Genomic DNA, 25,558 nt, shown 5'->3' with positions numbered 1-25,558 from the left:
TTCTGTGATTTGCTGAGAGTGAATCTGCATATCAGAAAAAAAATAGGGTGAAGCACTAGGAGAGCGTTGTGAATCAGAGAGGTATTCTGCAAATCTGTAATTAGTTTTGTAAAGCTGGCACAGCCATCTCAGCCATCTTTCTTGCTTGAAATGTATAACACACCACCATTGTAATTGTCTCAAACTGTAGCAAATGTTGAGACTTTGAAATATAGAGATCATGTTTGTTCTTAAAGTTCCTGAAATCACGAATCTGGGTTATGAAAGCAATTGAATTGACTTAAAAACTCTAAGATAAAATGAAATCAAAGCATATTGGTAGGCAACAGCTTTCCAAGGTATGCTACTGGTATTTATTTTCCTGGGCTTGCATATATGGGGGAAGATGATAAAACTTTTCCTATAAAGAAATTTTGATACTTGTTGGTAGGCAGAAGTGTCATTTTCACATGAAATAATACGTGGTTACAGCAGTCACTTTGTAAATGGCAGTATATCATTTGAATGCTGGGGAAACATAGATGTTTTTGATAAATGCTGTTTCAGTGCCTTTCAAGTTAACTCAAGCTAAAGAAAAAAAGAATAAGTGAAATAAAATTGCATGTTATTTTTTAAAATGTTTCCTCAGCTTTCAAGTCTGGCTAGTCAGGCTATTTAATGATATCACATGTACTGTCCATTTTTAAAAAAAACCTTCTATCTCTTTATTTTAATATTTAATATGAGCTCGAGACATTTATGGTGGAGAGCTTACATTAAGAACTGAGCCACCAAAGTTCACAGATGTTTAATGACAATGATTTATTTTGTTTGAAATGTACAGAATTTTAACCACATGGAGTTACATCACCCAATTTCAGTACTTACAGAAATTTTAATTCTAGTTCAGCTTGTGAACTTTTTTCTAACATTGTTGTTTTGTGTAACTCATCTGGTGCCACTGGAGTCGCTGTCAATTTACAAGTGCAAATATTGTGCTCTTACTTGTGTTACAAGCTTCAAAAAAACACGTGAAATCTGAACAAGGACAAATGAACAAGGAGTAGATGATTTTGTTCCAAGCTTATTTGTATAAAAGTATGTACTTTATCAATTAATACTGGCTAAAATCATGTTTCTGAGAAGCTGACAGATTCTGTTCCTGGCTGTTAGATTTAGTTCATGTCATAGAAGTAGGGGGCATCCTGTTCATCACGGAAATGCTTTTAGGAGGTTTCTTTGCTGGTGAGTTTGTGGAAGGGCAAAGGTGAAGGAGTGAGGAGAAAATTCTTTTGCTAATGCAAGTATTTCCTGTAGACAGCAATTACATACAGGTCTGTGAACTTTAGTTAGCTATGTACAAGCATTTGAACTGTGAGCTCAACATAGTGTTTGTCTAACCTTCCTTTTTTTCTTTGTTCCAAGAGATCTGGTACAGACTTCTCAAAATAATATTTTTTTTCTTTATAAGTGAAAGATCAAATAATGCAATTATTTGACCATTTTCTCACCAATTTACAGTCTGTATACCGTAAGAGAGTTCATTAAGTGGGAAGCATACATAGAAGTTTGGCTTTTTCCTGACTTTTTCTGCAAGCTATGATTCTAGCTGTGCTAATAGAATCTACTTGTTACGTAGCTATTTTGCAGTTGTTTTATCAGCTCATTGTTTGATGTCACATTGACTAGCAATTCTCTGTTTGAGCTTAATTTATGAGCTTATTCTGGAGTAAATAATTATATTTCCTTTGTTCTGTGCCTCTTACTCAAATGAAAGTATAGCTTAATGCTGCCTTCAGGTGGTGTGGTTTTTTACCTAACTAGTAATAGCGTCTAGTAACAATACAGAAAATCTGTATAATGGCTAATACTGATCTGGCACAATAAAGAAAAATGCTATTTCAAAGGAAAAATACTCTATTGCATTGTAGGTGGAAAAATATACTGGGAGTTATTATCTATTCTGTTGAAGTAATGTCATTTCTGCTAAGGAATGCTGATGGATGGGATGGTGACTTTCTCTCTGCTAGTTTCTGGGGTACAGACTTTGTGGTTGCCGTAAGCCTTGTTCCCATGTACCCACCCAAAATATGCCTATGGTTCCTTCTCTTGGGGAAAATAATCAGTTATTTTCTACTAGTACTTTCAAAAGTCACAAAGGAATCCAAACAGAATGTGAAAGGGAGGTTCCTTTTCCTCTGTACCAGCTCTCCAGGCATTCCTGAATGGAGCAGGCTGTAGCATCCAGAGCCTCTTCAAGCAGAATCCCCCACCCTGGCCTATCAATGGGAGATGCAGCTCTGAGGTGCTCTGGTTTAGGTCCTGGGTGCCAAATGTACCCTGTGGGTCCGAAGGAGTAGAGCAGGATTTTTTTTTTATTTTTTTTTCTGACTTAACTGCTTCTCACTTCCCAATATGGTCAAATATAGGGCACAGTGCTAGCAATTGTCTTTGGTATTGTTAGAACTCATTGACTGACTGTGGTTTATCATCAAATTGGATTGTCCAAGAATGTCAGACGAGCATCATGGGAATGAGGGAATGAGTGGCATCAGCATGAAAGCTATGCCTCACAGTAACTAGAAGCGTATGTACTGTGTTGAGACTAAACACGTCCAGTGTTATGGAATTCTGAAAATTAAATTATTTCAACTGTTTCCTGATTAGAGCGATGTTTGAAATAACCCCCAAAATGGAGATGCAGAAAAAAACCCATGCTAGCTAGAAATCCTTGGGGAGCTGATTTTTCAGAGATACTAAGAATGCACACATCCTATAGAAATCCAAGAACTCCTTGAATGCTGAGTAGTTGAGTTACACAGGCCTTATAATTATTACTTTAGCTTTAATTTGTCCTATGTATCACATCCCATCTTTACCTTAAATTTAATACTGTTCTATTTTGTCCGGAGAAGGAAATGGAATCTGACTAAATTGTCAGATCGTTACCGCAAAAAGAAACATCGAGTGCAATAGCAAACACTAGTTTGACACTAGAGCTGGTTCAAAAACCTCATGATACTTATGAAAAAATTACTAGAAAAAATGTGGGGGTTTTCTCCAAAAATGCTTGCCACGTTTTGTCCTTTTCAGAATAATTTTCAAAATCAAACCTTTTTTTAATATTTGTTTAAGTTTTTAGGATTTAAAAATACTCATTTTATGCCATCGCATTTTGGAAGAGATGTTTCATTTTTTTCTACTCTTCTTGAAATTTTTTTCTCAGCTTTTGTGATTGCAAAAATTTCCTGGAAACAATTTTAAAGAAGTGGTATGAAATCCCCAGATTTTTATCTTCCTCCCACTTCCCCCCCCAAGTAGAAAAGATAGTGTGGGGCACTAGTTAAAGAATGAAAAAAAAAGAACTGGAAAGAGAGGCAAAAATCCACTAAGCCCAACAGTCCAAATCCAAAGTCTTGATGGTCAATGAACTTCCAGAGCTAAATATACATGAAAGTCTAGCTCAACAAGCACCTCCAGAAGGAACAACAATTACATTGCATCAGCGAGAATGAAGATGGCAAGCCCTGAAACATTTAGGCTAGGTTTCATCTCACCCAGCTTAGGCTGCCTAGCAGTTATGAGCCTGGCAAAAGGAAATCATCTGGGTAATGGAAGCAGATGACAGACAGTAATTTATTCCACCTGTATTATTAGTTGAAGTTATACAAGATTATTTCATTAATGTTTTGCTTTTGCCTATGTAATTAACACTCATAGCTCAATCTCAACCTAATTTTTCTTATTGTCCAGCATGTATTTTTTCAAGATACCATTACAAAGCAGATAGACAGCTACCTGTAACAAAATAGGCAAGACAAATACAAATCAGTTAACCACTCTGGGATGCCCAGGAAGTTTGATCTCATTCAAATAAATGGGCAGTTTGTTTTCAACAGGCAGACATGCAGTGGCTGTTGAAATCAAGTTAATAACTCTGCCCCATTTCACAGGAGTGGATTTACCAGTAGCAAAATGAGGATGAAGAGAAGGATGTCATGCCTCTACTCCACTGCAATTAATAATGCCAAACGCTGCAAGCGTGTGGTAATACGATCCATTAGTGGCTTTGCAGTTCCCTCTCTCCAGTTCTGCTCCAGAAATAGATGCATTTCAGTTCTGTTCCAAAAAGCAGGAATAATAATAACATTTGCAGGGCTGGGTAAAAAGCTAGAGTTTCGCTAAAGGGAGCATGAGAATTACTGACTGGTGTCAGAGGAGAAATTTGTGAAAAGGTTAGGACAGGTTGCACGAAACTTTTAATGGGGGTTCCACAAAACTTCAAGATACTTCATTTTACCCGACGAGTGCAGTATTTTTGCATGTTTCAGATTTACCTTCTCAAGTCTTAGGTTTATAACTACATCTTGCACACACATAAAAAAAAAAAAAAAAAAAAAAAAAAAAAAAAAAAAAGTGCCCATAGCAATCATAACATTAATCCTAGTAATGATGGCTTTGCAATTCTTAGTAATCAAAAATATTTAGCTTCATAGCTAAATATTTTTATTTAAAAGATTGGAGAAGTATGTGTGGGGTTAAGAAGAGAGGAGGTAATTTGCCATGACCTATTTTCATTCCATTCCAATCAAAATTACACCACTTAGCTGAGTACTAAAAAGGGATGCCTGAAGCACACTTGCATTAAATCATCTGTTAATGTCAGGCCAAATTTCTGGTCTATTGCCTTGTAGGTGGTGACAGCCCTTTGCAAGGGATACCTGTGTTTTGCACCCTCATCAGAAACTTTTATGTGCTAGGACAGCAAAAAAGGCCTGAAATATTGATAGTTGATGTGAAGAAAGATCTCCAAAGACATAAGATGAAGAACTAAGAAAAGAGTTGGAAAAACACATCTCCCCTGTAACTATCTCTGAAGTCATGGTAGTCTAATTCAGCCAAAACATTCATATTTTGGCACAAGAGATTCATAGGATGAATTTTTCTTGACGTAAAATGAAATATTTGCAAATTCAGTCATGGTGTGAAATAAATGTAACTTCTCCAAATTTCATGGTATTGCAGCAATATTTGGCTTCTGAACAAGTATCACAGTTAAGTACTTGTCCCCTTTCCTCAAACTGAAAAAATGTAAGCAAGATAAAGCTTTCCCAAAGACGTTCTCATATGTTTTGATTTTTGTCTGGAACAAGACACCTAAGAATCATTTTTTTTTTTTTTTCTCGGTTTATTTTGATCCTTCTGATGCCTCTTTCATCTAGTTTTGGTTCTTGTGGCTGCCATGGAATCTGGTAGGTAAGTCCTGAGTACAATGCAATGTAGAATTGGATTCAGTTCCTATTTAGTAAGACATGCAACTGTGTGTATAAGCCACAAAGGTCTAGTTTGCAAATACACCTTGTAACAGGGCTCCTTTCAGCACAGCATTCTGGTAGCAGATGCCTTCCCACCTCGACCCGCCTCCCCTCTCCCTCTCCAATACCCTGTCCAGTGGATGGAGCTGGGGTTGCAGAGCAGGAAGCTCTGCCTGTGAAACCTGGGTGTTCTGGGCTGTGGCCATGAGCAGCTGAGTGAAATACACTCGAAACAGGGGCTTGACAGGTCTGTCACCGCCGCGGCATACTGTGCGTTTATAGTTTAGCACTGTTGCTCTAGCACTCTGTGTGCCAAATGAAGTCGTTAGCAGCTTTGAGATCTATCAACCATCTGTGCCCGCTATCTGTTCATCCTCAAGGGGGAAGGAGCTGTCGGTGCAGAGCTACAGGGGGATGTAGTGGTGCTGGAGGGTCTCCGGGGTATGTTTGGGGCACTTGAATTAGTGTGTGCCTCACACAGCATCTACTGTCCATCCCCTCCTCCTGGATAGTGTTTGGGTCTCTCGAGAAGCCCGAGAACTGGTTACAGCATCTTTTGTTAAATATTCGCCAATGACCAGGAATACCTAGGCAGCTTTGGTGTGAATGAGAAACTTAATGATCTGTGAAGGGTTTTTTTATATCTTTAATTTACATTACATTGGGTTCATAAATTAGGGAAAAAAGTGTTAGTTATGGATTTCTTCCTGGTGGTGGGTTGGAACAAACCAGCTGTGTCACACCATTTACAGAGGTGGCTGGAGTCATTGTATATCAAAGCTGAAAATTATATTGACCCTATCAGTGCAACATTCCCTTTGGTAGTCCTTCTGGTGAGGGTTTCTTACATGCTATAAGAGCTGCCTCACTGTGTTGCAGTAACACGTGAAGACACAATGATCAATTATTATATAGTAATTATAATTTTACATTGTTATTATTATTATTATATTATAATGTTATAATATAATATTATAATACAGGAACACATGAAGCTGGAATGATTGATTATTAGTTCTGGTGTTCGTAATTTGATTTGTGCAGCAAATGCTAGCTAATAATTATTTGTTTTCTTTCTCTTACTCCCTGTTGATATTTTTCATTGTCTTAGTGTCCAAAATTGCAAATCTGGAATATCCTGCTATCAAGTATGAGGCTGCTTTATTTAACCCAAATGCAAATCCATGGTATAAAGCAATATGAATAACGTCCGAACTGAAAGTAATTTCACCTTGGTATGTTGCCAAACTGAAGCCTTCATACCTTGTCAAATGCAAACACCAAAATAAATCTTCACGGCCAGACTGTTGGGTCTGGCACAGAGATCGCTCAGACAGTAGTTCCAAATGTCTTGAGAACAGAGACCTCTTCATGGGGTAAATTTGCAGAGTTTTTGTATGTCACTCAGAGATTTAACAGATTGCAGTAATTTTTGTTTGCTGATACTGGTCAGTCCGTAAAGGTGGTTTATTCTCTGTGTGTTTACCAGTCCAAGAAAGGTTATGTCTTCTACGTGGGTTACCTTACTGGGTCCAAGATACCTCTTTAAAGCATGTGCAGTCTCTCAAAAGAGCAAATCTTTTTGCTTAAGTCAATCAGTTTATAAAATATTGTTTGTTTTTTGAAATCGCAATTCCTTTTAAATAAGTTTGCAGGATTTATTGCCCTGGAGCCAACTCAAAGACTGAGAATTGATTGTTTAAATTGTTAGTGAACTGTATGGGCAGTCAGGCTATGATGACAAGCCTTGAGAACTCTCGGATACTCCTAAGGAAGTTTTGCATCACAGAGGTTGAAAAGTCTGTGACTTTCCCCTGAGAATTTTCCTTTGGATCTCATGCTGGGAGAGGTATTATTTCAGAAATTTTGGAAATGGCAAAGAATTCATCTCCACAACTTTGAAGTTCCGACATACGTGGACATTTTTCCTTATTTGTGGGCATAACAAACTGTGTGAGTACTCTGCTCTGTCTCCGTATGGGGATATGCAGTTTTGGTGCTGCATAGCTGGATAGAGAGGAATTTTTAGAGGAATCAAAAGGGACAAGTTGAACAACAGCACAAATTAAATAACTGAGATAAATGATTCAGCAGGAGTTAAGATGACAAGGGCCATGCCTTTGTAAAGAAGAACACCTTTCATGCAGTGCCAGATTGCTGAGAATTGTTTGTTCTTATTTTAAAACCTGGGATCACACAGAATCAGAACCTGATTGTAGTGTAAGGAATAAGGTGGCTCAGTTAAGGCAGAAAAAAAGACAATGAAAGGTGACCATGAAACCTGAATGAAATACTGTGATGCATGAGAAAGATGTTGTTTGTTTTGCTTTGGGTTTTTTTCCCCTAGAAATGGAGTTAGTTAACTTCCAGTCCCAGTAGGTTTTGATCTCTAAACAATTGCTTTAGGAACAAGCAGCTTACCTGCAGCCGTGTTACGTACTCCAGATTTAGCTGTTATTTGAGCTACGTCTGTGAATCTGGGGAGCTAGGAGAACAGATTTTTCTTCAGGTGTTCTGTAAAAGAAATGCCTTCTTCCTTTTGTTTCTATGGAGGTGTCAGCTACGTCACCTCTGGTGGTGCATTTTTGGATTGGAAACTCCCCTTGGTAGGACTGATCTTTAACTTTGAGATTTAAAACCTCTTAAAAGTTAATGTAAAGAAAATTGTAGATGAGATTCAACAGAATTTTAGAGAACAAAAAAACCAACCCCATCATCAGTTGACAGACTATGAAGATTTTATATTTGATTCCTGTTACCAGCTGCTGTCTGTGAAGGACTGACATTATATACATTTCTCACACTGTAAACGATGAGATCTGCCTCCCACCATGACCATCTCAATTTGTCTCTCTGCACTTGCTGAGAACAGGAAAAAATAATTATAATTACAAAAAAAAAGAAAACCACAAACAAAAAAAAACCCCAAAAAGCAAAAAACCCCTAACACAAAACCAGCTGTCCGTGTCCCCCCCCCCTCCCCGGATATTTAAAAATGTAACACTTTAAATGTGTATAGCTTTTATTTTATTTTACTTTATTTGTACCTGAGTTTAAAAGGGGGAAAAGATTGTTGCCTGGGTGGTTAATCAAACTTCAGAGCACCTGAAACTTCTTGTGCCTATGGATTGTGTGCAAAATCATGCAGCTCAAAATTCCTGGGACCAGTTAGATTTCTGCTTGTGTTTATGTACTTAAATACCTTTTTTGATTCCTAGTCTCAAATTTGAAAATGCAAATAATAAATAGGAATAGATGGTATTTCACTACCTCTCTGGGATATTGAGATGCAACTGCATACTATGAAAATATCTAAAATAGAGAGGTTAAAAAGTGCCTTATGGCAAACTATTCTTGAAAGAAGTTCTTGATGTCTGAGTCCCAGAGCATCTATTCATCTCGTTTTTCCTCACACATATCCTGGTATAAAAAGCTAATGAATGTTTATGAAAAGGAAAAAGTAAACCTATTGCAACTTCTATGTGTAAGACTTTTCACATAATAGAATACGTACCTTTACTATGAAATGGTGAAACAGTCTCTATAACTCTACAGTAATAAACATTCAGTATTGCTAATATAAACATTTTATGGTAATAATAGGAGATTTGCAAGGAAGAAGGATTCATTTAGCTCTAAGAGATGTTTGACCTCTGCTACTTCATAATCCGTTAGAGAGAGCTAAGGTCCACATAAGCTGGCTTTCTTTCTCTTTTACCTGGAAGGCATTATTTTCTCAATAAATACCTAAATCAAGTAAATACTTTTAGAACTAGGATAATTGCCACTTTAAATGGACTAATCTTTGCTCAGAAGTTGTCTGACACTTTATATCCAATGCCAGCAGGAAAGAAATAATTAAGATGTATGCTTTTGGTAATTGATCAGGAACATTTGAATGGGTTACATAAATAATAGACTAGTCAAAGTATTGTCTAACCATTTAAAAAAGCACATGCCCTACTGCATGTACATTTATTTAAATTAACTTTGCTGTCAGAATTTATGAGAAATTTTGAAAGAGGATTTCATTTTCACCTTATGGCTAATGCTCTCATAAATAACAATTTGTCAATTTATAGGATAAGATATACTATTAAATTGTTCAGCGTACCTCTTTAAAATAGAGGTGCGCATTTACTGTTCTGGGCAATTATTCTATGGATAAAACTGCAACTTTCAAATCTCATTTTCACGTCTGCCAAATCCTACTCTAACTCATTTTTTGTTCTAATGAGGATTAATGATATTAATAATCTAAAGTTATGCAGAAAAGACCTGGGACTTTTCTTGTATATGCAGTATAATGCTGTGGTTTTCTACATAAAATATTTTGTTAATATTTCATTGATAGCTGACCAACAGATTGTCTAAAAAACAATATTAAAAAAACCCCCACAAAACCAGCTGTTAAAAAACAAAAAATCAGATATTTAAAAGATACATTAGGAACTGGGTTCTGGTCCTTGTTTAAGCCCATGAAAATGATACTTGCTAATTATTTACTAAGTGCTGATCTGTCTGGGAGTTGAACACCAAGAAACTGCAGTCTGGTAGTTTGGGGTAGGGTTATAGCTACTTGCAAGCAACTTCCATTTTCTAAAACCACTTTAGCTTTGTATGATTGTATGAGGGAGGAATACACTATCAAGCTGAATATTTGAGGTTAAATGAAAGGTTATATTTCTCTTATGTGGTAATTTGAACATGCTTTTTTGTTGGATATTTTACATGCAAACCAAAATACCCATAATGTTGGGGTTTGGACTAGTGTGTCTCCAGAGGTCCATTCCAACTCTGACCATTCTGTGATTCGGTGATTCTGTGAAAGATATGGTATTGCACAGTCTTTGTATTTATTTATGCCTGTATCAGGTTGCCACAGTCCAGGCTGCTGTTTGCTTCAAAATTTCCCAGATATATTTTTGGGCTCTGCTGGTACTCATTAAAAGGTGCTGGGACAGCCTGGAATCAGCAGAGTCCCCACATGGAAACAGCCACTCTTCTCCTCAGCAGTCACTGTCATCTGTTTGTGTTGTCTCTGGGCTGAGCTTCTCAGGCTCTGTGTAGGGTGGCTTTTTTTTTTTTTTTTTTTTACTCTCTGGAAAGGAAAGTAGGGCCTCTGCATGTGTTTAACCCCACATTTTTGCAGGATACTAATATTTCTGCTTTTAATTGACTGCAGTTTTACAGGAGAGTGTCCCCCAGATGTGATTGCTCTAAAATGAAAGAGCGCCAGTGTTGAGCTTGAATGTTTCCCATCCAATTACCAATTGCCCCTTCATTTTATTTTGAAAGTTTTTTCTTTTCACTTGAGTATGGGGTTTCCAAATGATTCTGGTAATCCTGGATTTTTTCCCTTGTTTTTACAGGTGACCTGTAACTGTTTCACCATCAGTAATGGAGAGATGCAGGATGTTGGTGTTGGCCTGTATCCCAGGTACTGTGGACACTGTTTCATTCATAGGCAAAATCTATGTAAGTTTTTTTTCCTTTTTTCCTAGGTAGCTGTAAGGGCCATCAAAGCAGCAGGTAACATGTCTAAACAAGAAACTAGGAAATGCAAATAAATTACAAGAGAATAAAAAATATGATCAAGTTGAAAACATTCTTGATAGTCCCAATTACATAATCAAAACAGTTTAAATAAAATACATCTTCTTATTTTATTTTTGTGGAGGTGGTAGTCTTTTCTAAGTAAGAATAAATGCTAACATCAAAAATACATGACTGGGACTAGCATAAGGAAACATACTAGCGTAAGGAAACATCTTTAGAATACAGATATTTTGCAGCCAAGAGCCTCTGAAATGGTAATTTAAAAAAAAAAATAAATAAAAAAGATTGAACACATTTATTAGTAAATTTCCATAACTACAAAACCAGTAAGGTGAAAAGTTACGCCCCTTGAAAGATGGATGTTAATATTTGAATTTCTTATTAGTATTTATTTGTATTAGGTAAGAAGTAGGTACCAGGGATGGTTTTGCCTTCATAGATTTATTACCTGTAATTATTAATGTATGTATAGTCTATATGTTTAGTAAAATTAATATGTATAGTCTATATTTTATATATATATTTTTATATATATATATTACCATCTCATTTTTTTGTGAATGTACGGTTGAACTATGTTGTCAATACCTCAGTGAGCCTGTCTCTGTTGCTTCTTTTTCTAATAATGTCACGTTTAAGATTTGACTAAGGACACTTAATGTCTTAGAGCCTGCCTTGTGGTACAGGTGAGGGAAGGGTGGTTAGGAAGACATGGGAATCGGTGTTATGAAAAGTACAGAACAGTCATTTCACTTGGTAGTGGAATGGAAATGAATCCTTTCACATACTCGGGGAAAATGGAATATTATTTTGGAGCATTATTATTATTGAAATGTTTTCTTCTGGTTGAAAAAAGACCCTGACTGCAAAGAGAATGGCTATGTTCTGTGATAATGTGCTGCCAAGGGATGCAAGAGACTCTTTCCCAAGTCAGTTCAAGAGTTTTGCTGTAGCAAATCACTCTGAGCTGGGAAAACTGTGAACTTAAATCTGTGGTTCCCAAATCCTAGGCATATGCCCTTCCAGATTAATTCATATGCTTCCTGATGAAATTGTCTTCAAACCCACTAGTGTTTCCATAAGATGAAATGTGATTAAAAGTGCTTTGTTTAGTCTCAGTAAGAGGTTAGATGTTATTGCGTGTCTTGATAGCTTCAGCATCCCAATATATTTTAAAACAGATAAAACTCCTGCAGTCCTTCTCTGCATCACCTTGCCAGCAGCTTTGGGTGTATGCCCAGTGATCTCACAATAAGTGAAATGGATACTCTCTCCCAGCGTACGCTACTGGGTTCACGTGGAGATTAACCACAGATACTATATTAGGCCAGAAGAGGTATCAAGAGAGGCAGGCCCCTGTTGATAGCTCCTTTAAGAGTTAAAACCTGAATGAATAAACGTGGTTTGGTGCAGAGCTCTGACCCTCAGCAACATCCTCTATTTTGCCAACAACAGTAGGCATTTGGAGTTGCTGAATCAAGCAGTCAAAGAAAGCAATTAAAGGCAGCCAGGAGCTGGATAAGCCAAAAATTCTTCTTCCAGTCTGATGATGCCAGAATTGTTCTTTCAATAGGTCATTCCCATAGGGGAAGAACCATCAGCCCCGCGTCTGCTTGGGACAGATGCTGGCCTGGCAAAGTCAGTTGTTTCTCAGCTAATGAAGCATGGGACTCAAAAGTGTATAGCAGATATTGATTTTGCTCTGAAGTTTTCTTCCCAAAAGAGGGAAGGGCATGCCTGCGTTAGGAGATCCACCAGTGTTTGTGTCCCTTGGAGGTGGCAGCAGCTCCCCAGTGAGCTCTGCTGCTTCAGCTGTCACAAGCCACAAGAACAGAGGCTGAACCAAAATATTTGCAAAACAGAGGCAATGGCTGTATCTCTTCTTTCATCTCTATATACCAAGTACTTTGGTTTTGGGATGTAGTAAATCCATTTTGTGCCTGATATGAAATGCAGGTTGATTGCTGGTCCCTTTGAGCTGCGGTTCCACTGATGGTCAGGGTAACCGGTGAGGTTAGTGCCCTGAAGCCGAGCAGAAGCAGCAGAAATAAAACACAGTGCCCAGGTACTAACCTTTTGCTCTGAACTGCCCAGGTTGCCTTGTTCCCCGCTTGCCTGCTTTGCCCTCACCCCTAGTCAGGCCTCTTAGAAAGTCTCTGGGAGGCCACCACCTCCCTCCTGCCCTGGGTACACGGGAGGCATAAACACGTGAAGAGATCCAGGCATGCCTCCAATTAGCAATGAATAGGAATCTTCTCAGCATTAATATTCCTCCACTAACCAAGAGCAGCTGATTTGCCAGGGATTTTATTTGTTCCATAACTTTATTACTTGATACTTCAGATATGATCATGTTATCTGCTTTTAAATGATTAAAGGGGAATGGCAGTGGAGGCTCCTCTGTAAAGTTCTTTTTCTCTTTTGCTCCCCCTCTACCACCCCTCACAGCATGTCTTTGCTGAACCACAGCTGTGACCCAAACTGTGTGATCGTTTTTGAAGGATACCAGCTTTTACTTCGCTCTGTCCGAGAGATCCAGATTGGTGAAGAGGTAATTAACTTGTCCTCCCTTCCATCACAGACACCTGCAACAATGACATCTCCCTAAATAAATTCCAGACTCCAGGGCCACCAGCTTAATATTTTGATGATATATTGATGCCACTTTCTAGCACATAGCTATCAGGGGAAAATGATAAATAGAATCATCTCTTCACACTGCCTGGGCCCCATAATCATTACTTCTCATAAATCACTAGCAGTCCTGATAAATTCTTGTTCCTCCTTTCCTCCTCTAGGCACTTCATTTTGTTTGTATTTGAACGTCTGTACCCTGATGGAAACACTTACAATATCTCTGGGTGGAATGCAGTGCTCACTAAGTCATTGCAACAATAAGCATTTGTCAGGCTGCAACTATACTGTTGTAGTAAACCTTTCATTGACAGTGAAAGTAGCAAGATAAGGTTTGTTTTCTTGTCCATTTCACTAGAAAAGACTTCAAAATATCCCTTTCAAGAGATTTCTGATTTGATCTAAAGTATTCTCAGCTTTGTTTCTATGACAGCATTTGTATTACTTCAAAAACAATCATTTGTGGCTAGGAAAGAATTTAAAAGTAAATACCTTTTGCAGCAATACAATATTGAATTTGCTTAGTAAGGCCAGCAAAGACATGTGTGTATATATGTAACTTTACATCCACCAGTGACCTATGCAGCCCTAGCCGTCCGTCATTTCAAAATTGTAACCTAATATAAATACAGTTCATGCCTGTGCTTCGAACTCTGGGAAGATCCAGGGCATATGTATTTTAATTTACAAGTAGTATCTCTTTTCCTCCCTATGAAGTGTTTTCTTTTTCAATGTATCATTTCTCTAAGATAGTAGGCCATCAAAATAAGTAAATGGTAAAATATTTTTTTAGGCAAAATATTGTAGAGAACCACAGAAATACTTTTGCATACTGACCTTTTTGTCAAGAGAAATCTTTGAGGATGCGTTATACTTTTCTGGAGCTATTAAGTGACATTTTTTGGTCTGGTATTCTTGTTCAAGCCGAATTATAGGCACCTTTCTTCCATTTAACCCCCATGCCAATAACTTTCCTCTAGGCTTCTGAATTCACCAAGATGTATTTTTTATTTAAAAACACAGTAGATTTTAATGTCTTCCCAGGATGCATTTGGCTTAATAATTAGAGTTCTAAATTCTGAAGCTATCTGATTTTTGTGTACGTAGTTATATGTTTTTAGGTAAATCTCATAAAGCAATTCTGTTTAACCAGCAGCGTTTACAGGGTGGGAGGGTTGCTCAGGTGGTCTGGGTGGCTCTGGAGCGAGCGGTGAATTCCCTTGCAGGTGTGACCACCATGCAGACTGTGCTGTGGTTGGGAAAATATGACCCAGAGTTTAGACGTAGGTAGGGTTAGCAGTCTGTAACCCACAGAAGTCTCTAGGTTCAAATCAGTGGTGAAACAGATCTGGTGTAAGCTATGAGTCACTTGTAAGGCAAGCAGGAAGTAAATATAAATTATAAAGCCGGGCAAATAGGACAAGTTTCTTTGCAATGACTTTGGCATTTTTGTGAATATAGGCTTTAAAAGGACTTCACCTTATGTGGGCAGATTATGTTTTATAAAAAACTTTGCCTCCAATGAGGCAGTAAAATAAAGTCAGAATTTTCCAAAGAGCTCTAGGTTCTGGTGTGTTTGTTGCAATGAGTGCTTCTGGTTTTGGTACTGAAAGGAAAACTTGCACTAAGGAACAAGTAAGATTTTTTATACATATACACACATATATATACACAAAAATGTATGCACTGTGTTAAAGCTGATGCCCTGTTGCCTTACCTGGAAATAAAAGTCTCAGTCTAACATACGAACTTCTTTGAGTAAGGGGTATCTAAGGAAAAAAATGGTTGTAAGTGAGAAAGTAATGATACAAACTGAGTATTAGATTAGATGTTATGGGAGGAGAACGGAAAAGAACATTATTATGAAGGTACGTACAAGTCGGAAATTTAATATTATTTTCTACACCCAATTACTTTTCCTCTTATATAACTGCTACTGCTTTTCATTTTGTCTTCTGTACCGTAGCTTTGGTACAACTTCTTTCCACACTGCCTTACTGCAGCAAGGTGAGCTTCGTTTTCTTTATAGCCATGTACTGATTTTACACACCTACATACATGTAACCACGTTACCTTTTACGAGCTTAGTTTTTACTTACATTACTAATCTGAGCTAACGGGACAGAAAAAACATGTTAGGAATGCGAGTGGGTTTTCTGAATATATTGAATGCTCTGAGGTGGTAAAATGAACGGTTTCAAGTCATGAGGCAAGAAGAAAACTTAAATAATTATAAGCAGTAGAAAATTTGCCTTATCCTGTTCAAACTTACACTAGAAAAAGACATGATGAGATCCCCTATGTAATAATAGAAAGTAAATAAGCACTAAGATTTATTAGAAATTAGAAGCTAAGCAGCAAGACAAGCTCAGATTAGTAGAAGAGGACTATGGCTTTACTATCCATACAGGAACAAACTTGATAGGGCTTCGGGACCCTTGCCAGGAAAGTTTCAGCCACTGCAATATGATGTGTTCACTAGGCCAGTTAGAAGCAAAAATATTTTTTCACGTTAGTAGTGCTTTCTATCAGAGAATGCTGCAACAATTGACTGACGTGGAGGAGTTGTTGACCATCTATATTAACAGGGAAAACAGACGCAGGGAGCTGAGGTGACTGACCATTGTGGTCTTCTGGCAATTATATAAAGAGGGAGACCCCAGTACATTGGAACCTAGCTGCTGCAGTGTGATGCAGGTTGAGTCAGGAATACACTTTAGAGTGCTCATGCTGTACATAGTAATTATATTTATCAAGGCAGTGATAAAAAGCATGCAAGGTTATGAGAACCTCAGAACGGGTTTATGTCCTGGTGGAAGTTTTCAGTTCAGTTTTAGTCTCATGTCTAGGCATATTTTGTTGGCTTTGCATGTTTTTGACAGGAAGTCCTGTGGCATTTAGTGGTTTTTAATTGAATTTTGGTTTGGGCTTTGAAATTTGTTCAAATCCTAAGGCCAAAATGTATCTCAGTCGGTAGAAAATTAGGATTCCTGAGCCAGGAAATGTTTGCCTGAGTCCTTATAGAATGAAAGTGCTACATTTGATGGAGCTGTATATTTGGAAAACTAATCAATTCTGAAATCATATGCAAGAATTCTAGCCAGCTAGACCTTTTTTGTGGCAAAGACAGTGTTGCCAGTCCTGAAGCACTAAGAAGTCATGAGTCATGGATGTTACTGGTTTTTAGACATTGAGTATGGTTTCCCAAGTTGAAGCTTTAAGAAAACAGAGTGTATTGCAAGAATCATAGGAAAATAGAGTTGGCAAAATGGAGAAGTGTCTGGTCTTTTTTTTTTTTTTTTTTTTTAAATCAAAAGTTCAGATTTATCTTTAGGTATATTATTTGGGTTTTATTCTAATGTGTTTCTATGGAAATGCATGCTCTTTGAGGACAGAGCTACCATTTTAAACAAACACACACTACGTTCCCATTGGCTTTTGCCAGTGAATGCTTTAGTTGATGTTAAAAATAACAGCCTTCATTTCAATAATTATGTAACTTATCTGTCTGTTGAAATGACATTTATAATCCTCATTAGATGTAGACTTTTTAAAGTAAAAATTTGGCTTTGATAGGAAACTTCCTTCAAGCTTGGAAGCCTTTTTTTTTTTTTTTTTTTCCTTAGCCATCCTTGCTCTAACTTTCTTACAATTCATATAGGGCAGTAAGGGTCAGTGCTAATACCCCAAACTGCAGTGCTTGATCAGCTGGAAATGGTCACCTCTAAAACTGTTTTCTGTCCTGCAACTGGCATAAAGGGAACACAACAGATAGGGAACAGAGGAGAGGACAAAAGAAGTGAAAGTAGGACAAGGCTGGGGAGCAACTGTTGATCTCTATCCATAGTCTGGGGGTCGAGGCGGCTAGGAAGGGTCTCCTAACAGTCTGTATACTCTACTCTGTACCAGGTTTTTGAGCATAAATGAGTCTAATAGCGGGAAGAAAGAAATAATAGATTTTTGTGGGGATTTTATTCTATATGTCCATACTTAAAAGACTACAGGGCTTTCTGACACTTGCTTCCAGCAGCTCAAAACTAATTATAACACCGTTTTGTTCTTCAAGATAATGTTAGTTGTAGTGCTGACTATCACAGCTTTTGTAATTTTAGGTGATGTTACTTTGACAGTATACAAAGATTACGTTTTCTTGCACTTTCTTCTTTGGAAAAAAGAATTTTAAAGATTACAAAAAAAATGTAAGATATGGGGAAGGTTTATAAGAAAGCAAAATTTTTCACTTTGAGATCACCAGGGCTTCTTCAGTGATAAGGCAGCCTATCAGCTAATTTATTTTCTCAAAATTACAAGCAACCTGTAGTGAAGAGATCTTCATCATTTCCCTACCGTTAAGTAACCACTTTAAACAGCATCAAGATGTGTGCTATAGTTTCAGTTAACTTTTTGGTAATTGCTGTGTCTACCTGGTGTTTTGCAGACAGACATGAGCTCATTTTGCCTATTTTCCAATCAGAAGTTGTATAGCTGTGGTTAGTTCAGTGCCCAGCTCGAACTAGTGAGTCCTGCTGAGAGACACGAAGTATTAGCTGAGGTCCAGTTCTGCTCCAGAATGGGCGCGTGGCTTCTCATCAGCTTCAGAGTTCAGTTAGAGCAAATCTGTATCTCTCTGCAGAAAGTCACATAACAGACCGTACTCTTACAGATCTAGTAATTTTTTTAATTAATATTAAATAAAAATCATAATTTTGGATGGCCAGCAATTCAACCTATCTTCATGATAGACTTCAACCAAGATAGGTAGTATTTCTGTTGTTATAATTCTCTGAGGAGAAGTTTTATATCTGTGTGTGTTTGACATATTACATTTGGTCGCATTCCGTTTTTTTTAAAACTGAATTTTCCCTTGAGTTAGAAGGCATTTTGATCAGATATGTCAAAACAGAAAAAGCACAGACTGTTGGCTACTTACAAAACTCTGTCTCAGGAACAGTTTTGTACACAATTTTCCCTAAGACCCTGACACCCATGACTGCAAAACCAAGAGGACTCACTTTTTTCCCCCTGCCATTTGCATTAAAATAAATGATTTAAAATTTCTACAGAATCCTCTGTCTAGAAATTTTGTAGCTTAACAGTCTTTTACAAAAAACCATAAATTATGTCTACTGCAGACACTGAGGTGCTGAAGCATGTCCAGAGCCGGGCAGGGGGCTGGGGAAGGGGCTGGGGCACAAGCCTTGTGAGGGGCGGCTGAGGGACCTGGGGGGGGTTGACCTGGGGAGGAGGGGGCTCAGGGGGGGCCTGATTGCTCTCCACAGCCGCCTGACAGGGGCTGTAGCCAGGTGAGTATTGGGTCTGTTCTCCCAAATAATAAGCGATTGGACAAGGGGAAATGGCCCTCAAGTTGTGCCAGAGGTGGTTTAGATTGGCTATCAGGAAAAATTTCTTCATGGAAAGTGCTGTCAAGCGCTGGAGCAGGCTGGCCAGGGAGGTGGTTGAGTCACCATCCCGGGAGGTGTTTAAAAGATGTAGATGCAGCACTTAGGGGCAGGGTTTAGTGGTGGGCTTGGCAGTGCTGGGTTAATGATTGCACTTGATGATTTTAAAGGTCTTTTCCAACCTAAACGACTCTATGATTCCGTGGCAGTATTGGAAAATTGTGTCCACCTCATTTGGAAGATGAGGAACATGAGAAAGTAACCACCATACCCATGGTTAAAGAATTTCTGTGTCAGAGGGAGAAGCGGGGCTCAGGCAGTGCTGCATTTCTAAAGAGAAAGTCTTGGGAGTCAGTAAGTCTCACGGCTGTTAAATAATTCCTCGCCTTCATAAATGTTATTTAATATATATTCTCCAGTTTGGGGGAAAAGATTTACTGCATTCTTTATAAGCGATGCAATAAAGAGTCAAGCTTTGGTCAGTTGAAATAATGTTTTAATTAGTACCATACATCCCACATGCAAATACCATTAAGACAACCTTTGATAAATGGGCATATTTCCTAAATATGTAGAAGTTAAATGAGTCTTGCATCTAATGAAGGGATCCAAAATTAAAAGAAGTGTAGGAGAGAGACCTGAATACAGATTTTTTATGTTTAAACGATTAAATGATTAGTATAGACTTAGTCACCATTAGATGGGTCATGCTTCTAAACATTCTAATTACATTTTCCCACTCAGTCTGCCAGCTACAAACATTTTTTCACCTACAGATTTCTGCTGGCAGGACTGGGAATTTGGACTTGGGCCTTTAACTGCAAGAGGAACCCTAAGCTGTAAAAACTCTTAAAGGAGGTATCAGTCTGATGAAGCCTCTTGTCCTCCTCCTGCCCAGTCATATGCTCTAGTCCAGGGCAGGTTGTTACGTGACTGTTCGTATCCGCAACTGTTTGGTAACCTTTGAAAAAGAAATTACTGCTTTCAAACTTGTTCCTACTTCAAGGTTTCTGCAACATGAATGAGAAAGAAGGAAAAAAAAGAGAGAAAAAATAAGCCAAAATGAAAAACAAAAAGGCAGGAAGCCTGTAGGCTGAGGATCGATAAAGCATGTTCAGTGTTGGCTGTGTGTTTGTTTTGCAGTATTAGAACTGAACCCTGCCTGACTGATGGGTTCAGCTGTATTGATAACATTCAATTCATTGTCTTATGTATTTTGGCAAAGAATAGACTAATCTCACATGAATCATTTGCCCCAGAAGATTCCTACTGTTTTGCACTGTGCATGGACTTAATGAAATCCCTTTTCCTTCTGGGTGCCACCTGAAGATGTAGCCCGGCAGGACATGGGTCAGAACCAGTGGTGTTTATGCGTAGGAGAAGAGACAGGGAAAAAGGCACTGGGTGGAATGATTTTGACAGAAAACACTTGTGAGTTGGAAGGAGACATGGAGATCAGAGGGAAATTGGGTTTGGAATGGCTGAAGGATGAGGTTAGGACTACAGCTGGAGTGGAATCTGCTTTGTGGGAAGGAAGGCAGACGGATATTCCTTACCACACTGGGGAGGATGCAGAGTAGGACCAGCTGGGGAAAGAAGTACGAAGTTGGTGGGGTCACTGAAGGTGACTGGGAAACCAGAGCAGGGCAAGAAGGACTTTTAACTTGGGAGAATAAAAGTGTTGGTGATCTAATATGGGGAAAATGTGTCAGATGAGGCATGCAGGGGAGGCAGAAGGGCACATCTGGGGTTGGCAGGATGGCAAAATCAGCCCGTTGTGCCAAGAACGGCTATGCAAGGAGCTGGACCTGAGGGCTGGAAACCAGGTTTGGAAAATGACACTCATGTTCAGGGGCAGAGAAGAGAGAGAAGAGGGATAGATTGGAGAGAGTAGCACAAAAGATACCAAGCTTGGGAGAAGAGTGGCAAAGAAAGAGGCAAAACCATTTCCATCCATGCACCACAGAAAGCTCAGAGAGAAGCCTGCACCTCCTGTGTAAATGATTAGTACAGACTGTTGTGCTGTCAACCAGCAGTGGTGAAACTAATCCCCCCTCAGCTGAGACACACGAGCTGGGACAGAATATCATTCCATAGAAAGCAAAACCTAACAAAGTTCTCACACTTTCTAACTTTTGATTACCTGGGGAAATTTAGTTTGTCTCTTTCATTAATTATATTATTAAACTTCAATGATGAAACCATTTTATCTTTTTCTGCAAGCTTTCTGCTAAAATAATTTTAAATGCTTGACTTTGCATCTCGGTAGTCTTAATCAAATTACACTGTAATAATAAATAAAAAAAAATAATCAGGCATTGTTTTTGTTGTTTGTTAATTGCTCATTTAATTAGAATGCTCACTAATTTGTGAAATGCAGGTTCTGACAATGGATTTCATAGTCATTACTACAAATTGGTCAGGTTTTCCTGTAATTTCTTTGAGTGGACTCTCATGATTTAACTGAGAACCATGTGAAAATTCTCCCAATTAGTTGGAGTGCCTAGGCTCAGGATGAAATAATGTGACCTGAGTTTTTTAGCTCTGACCTCTCTGGAGTGTTTCAAAGTGTATTGGGCGTGCAGTGTAATTACTCAATAGCATGTATGACTGAATGCTGGTCTGAGCTGGGCTGTTGTTTTGTTATATTCTCTCCGCTATCATTAGTTTGTGCCTATGCAGCACTTTAAACTTTTGAAGAACTTTACAAATGGTTAGCCCTGTAAAATTCCTCCTGGCAGGCGTCAAAGTGAACAAACTACAGACCTCTCTGTAGTTCATTGAAATTCACTCTGTACAGCACAAGGAGTAGAAAATGGCACAAATGTAGGCATTTTCTTTTATCTTTTTAATAAATTTTCTTGTCATTAGTTTCAACAACTTTGACTGCAATGCTTTTGCGCTGCCTTGGTCCCAAAAGAAACATCGCGGGCATACTGAAGATGGGTATGGCATAAGAGGAGCTTTCTTCAGGCTCAGACATATATTTGCGAGAAAGTAAGGGCTTCTCCAAACTGAAATTTTTGGAGATAGTTGGAAGTTGTATCACATCAGGGCTAAATACACACTTGAGCTTTGGAGCTAGACAGAAAATAAGATTTCATGCACAGGGAGTTCAGATACTGAGCTGCTTCCCCACCCCCCATTGGTTTTTTCCCTCCTTTTTCTTCCAAATTAGGATGAAAAGTTGAATTTTAGGGGGATTAATAGTATCAAATGATATTGATCTGGAAATGTGAAAAAAATGTTCCTCCATGGAAATTATCTTTGGCCTTTGATTTCACGCTTTGTAAAGTAGTCAATGTCTTCTAGGAAATTATCTGTTAAGATAAAATTTTATTTTATGCTGGAAAAATATTGAATCCACCTTAGAATACGGTGGATAATACACCTTAACATACACTGAATACGGAATTTTTGTAACATATACCAACTCTGGGTTTGTATGTACTGCACACAGCTCACCATCAGCTATATTGAGTCCCTGATGCCCACCAGTGAACGCCAAAAGCAACTGATGCGCCAGTATTGCTTTGAATGTGACTGTCTTCTCTGCCAGAATCAAGAAAAGGTAGGTTGAATGAAGAAATTCCTGCCAATGAAAAAGAATTTTCCAAGGCTTGTCAGCGTCTTCCCTTCTTTTACGTAATACTTATCTTTCTTTTGCTACTAATTGAATGGGCAGAATAGAAAAGCAAATGACCTCTGCCCTCAGTGCTGTGTAGGTTGCTATGAAAGACAACTGTGAAGGAAAGAAAAGCAGGAAATGTTGACAACACGATAAGAAGAATTTCTTGCTGAAACATGCATTGTTCGTAAAGCTAGGAACCACTTTCAGTTCCAAGATGGGGTTCAGATCATTTTGAGATTCAAGAACCTCTGTACATGATAGTTAACGTGACTTTAAGCTGAAAGGAAAGAATCTTATATTTTTTTCTATTCAAAAGTATAGTGTTGAAACTTTAACTGAAGCCAGTTGTCTGATGCTACAGGAAGGCTCTGCTTATCCTCATAATATGTTTAAACTAAAGCTGGCAAACACATGCATCAAGAACTTTCAAGAAGTACCAGACACATTTAATAGTTTTTAGAGAGAGTGGTGAACTTCCTTGGAGAACTGTTTGCAGTTTTAATGCTCTCTTTAACAAGTTTTTGGTGTAGCAGGTCAGTAGTTGTGGTAGATAACATTTTGTTCAGCATGACCTTTTTACTAGCGTTCAGCCTAGCCTGGTGTAATTATATTCTGTGTTGCTTTGTATTTATACAGCCTGGCCAGAATAATTTTGGCTCCAAGCATGATGAGAGATCAAATGGAATATGCAAAATGAGACTGGCTTTGTAGCAGTTTATGCACTTTGTCTCTCTAGTTATATGTACACTTGTTCTTATTTTCACAAATGCCTGTTTTGAGTGAGTCACATGCCATAGCTAAATGTGTTCCCCATAGATTAAAAATGGTAAGAAAGGTACTGATGAAAATGTGATTCCAAGAAGCATGATATGATTCATGAAATAATTGCTATACAGTAAAAATGAAGAAAAAGAAAAAAATCACCCGAAAGTTTAGACTCTGTGTTGGGTAGGACAGTTGTGTGTGTGTAGTTTTGTTCAAACCAAACGACACCCATTGAATACATAATATAGCCTTTGATTCATCAGTAAGCAGTTGAGAAAAGAGAACAGAGAAAAGTTTCAGGCTTATGACATAATGCTAAATGACTTCCTGCCATGGGCAAAAGTTGTTGGCATTCTGTGCCTGGTAAAGATCGCTGCAATGCTACTCGGAGGCAGCGGAGGGACGTGAAGACCTCTTTTGTCTTTGATTTAAAGATGCTCACTCAACTGCCGTGAAATCTTAAATTAGTTCTGGGGAATGGCACCCTCACAGATGCAGTGACGATTAAGAAAAATATGCAGGTTAAAGAGTCTTTAAGGATTGCTTAAGAGTTTGTGAAAGGGTAGGTAAGTGGTGTGAAGACCATTCAGCATGTGAAATGTTTTAAAAAACAAGGTCCACAGGCTGGAGTACACTTCACTGTCAGAATCAACTTACAACATCAAAAATATTGTAGTAGAATTATACGTGCATATATTGATGAAATCAGTAGTCTCATACAAAGGTTAAAATTAATAATTTTTTCTCTTTGAAATTTTTAATTGTGATTTGAGTTCATTTTCTATAGATAATTTTGGCAAAATTCCCTGTGGGGATGAGATTGCAAAATGTTTGGTAAGCTTTTTGTGACTGCATTCTGAAATTCTGCAGTTTCCTCATTGTTACCATGTAGAGAGGTCTGTGGAGGGCTAGGAACCGCATGTCAGCTTCGTCTGTTGATGTCAATGAAGAAGACATCTTTATCCTCAGCTTCAGTCTAGGACAATCAGATACAATCTGCATCAGTCCTCATAGTACTGCGTTTCATTTCGCTGTGACAGATTTTATAAATACAACTGTTTAAATTACTAACTTGGAAATATAGATTTATTTTGTTTGCCACTGATTTCAGTCACTGTGGGTGAACTGAGAGGTGTATAACACTGCAGCTACAGTGGGAGATAATTTTTTCAGAAATTCTGTTTTTTTTAAATTGCAGAATGCCTGGATTTGAATGTGTAAAAGTCGTTGGTTGGCAAAATTATTCCATAAAATCCCTGCTGAAATACCCCTGATACTGAGACAAATTTCTAAGACATTTTGGAAAATTTTTAGAAGGCAAAGTCTTTGCCAACAGAATAGGATATGGCTACAACTTGTGTCATCAAGGGTGGCAGATTCAACCGTGTGATTCAATAAATAAATCAACTGACAATAAATTCCCATATTACAACATTGCTTTGCAAATACAATGGCTTAGTCAACAACAATCCATCTCATAAATCTTTGTTACAGGTAAAAATGCAAATAGCTGTTTGGCTAAGAAATGCTTTATGCCTTCAAGTGAGTTCGTGGGCATTGAGGATTTTACTTTTAGTCATCTCATCAAAAAAGCTACAGTCCTGTTTCTAACAAACACTTACAGAGTTCATAGCTTCTTGTTACTTCCAGATTCCGTTCTTGCTGAGTGTGCCTGCCGGCTGCTGAGCGCATACTAGGGACAAGTGACAGCAGAGGAATCACTCCTGAGATGCACGTATCAATTTACAGTAAAACTATAAGTCAAGTAATTTTCATTGTAGCTTTTATTCTGCATCTTCTGTAATGTTTTAACAGCCGTCCTGGGAATCCTGTGAGACATACACATTAAAGTTTATATGAAGGGCATATAAACTTTATAAGTATTAGTATGTGGTTATATGTATGCTTATTTATTCATTATTATAAAAATACTCTGTATGTTTCCTATCGATGAAACTCATGTCTCCTGCTGTATTTTCTAAAGGCTTGCTCATTTAGCCTTACATGCCCAAGCGAAGAAGGAAGATGGTATCAAGTTTGTGTTTTCAAGTCAGTTACCGACTTCATAAGTGACCTTGGGTAATTCGTTTTAATCAAAACCAACCTCTGTGTTTTCTAAGACCCTGCCCTATTTTTTCAGAATTAGTGAGAAGCTACCGTTTCAGTGGGAGCTGAACAGGTTTTTGACTAGAAACCAGATCAGTCTGTCTAAATGGGGGATGGTTTACGTGAATGTTCTGTAGAGCTCTCTTTTGCTCAGTTTCCCCAAATGCAGC

The 25,558-nt window shown here is 38.1% G+C and overlaps 1 protein-coding gene across 4 annotated transcripts in view; it reads left to right on the top strand.

Moving 5' to 3' along the window:
* The window catches only part of SMYD3 (SET and MYND domain containing 3), a 420,179-nt gene that overhangs the window by 323,215 nt on the left and 71,406 nt on the right, over positions 1–25,558 (top strand). For all 4 annotated transcript variants that reach the window (XM_056344176.1, XM_056344178.1, XM_056344179.1 and 1 more), the window contains 3 exons: positions 10,667–10,734; positions 13,302–13,404; positions 22,347–22,457. In XM_056344176.1, coding sequence (XP_056200151.1) covers positions 10,667–10,734; positions 13,302–13,404; positions 22,347–22,457 — 282 coding nt within the window. The remainder of the gene's footprint in view (positions 1–10,666; positions 10,735–13,301; positions 13,405–22,346; positions 22,458–25,558) is intronic.

The sequence above is a fragment of the Falco biarmicus genome, chromosome 6, assembly GCF_023638135.1.
Source record: "Falco biarmicus isolate bFalBia1 chromosome 6, bFalBia1.pri, whole genome shotgun sequence".
NCBI lineage: Eukaryota > Metazoa > Chordata > Aves > Falconiformes > Falconidae > Falco > Falco biarmicus.
This window is presented reverse-complemented; position numbering and strand designations above follow the sequence as displayed.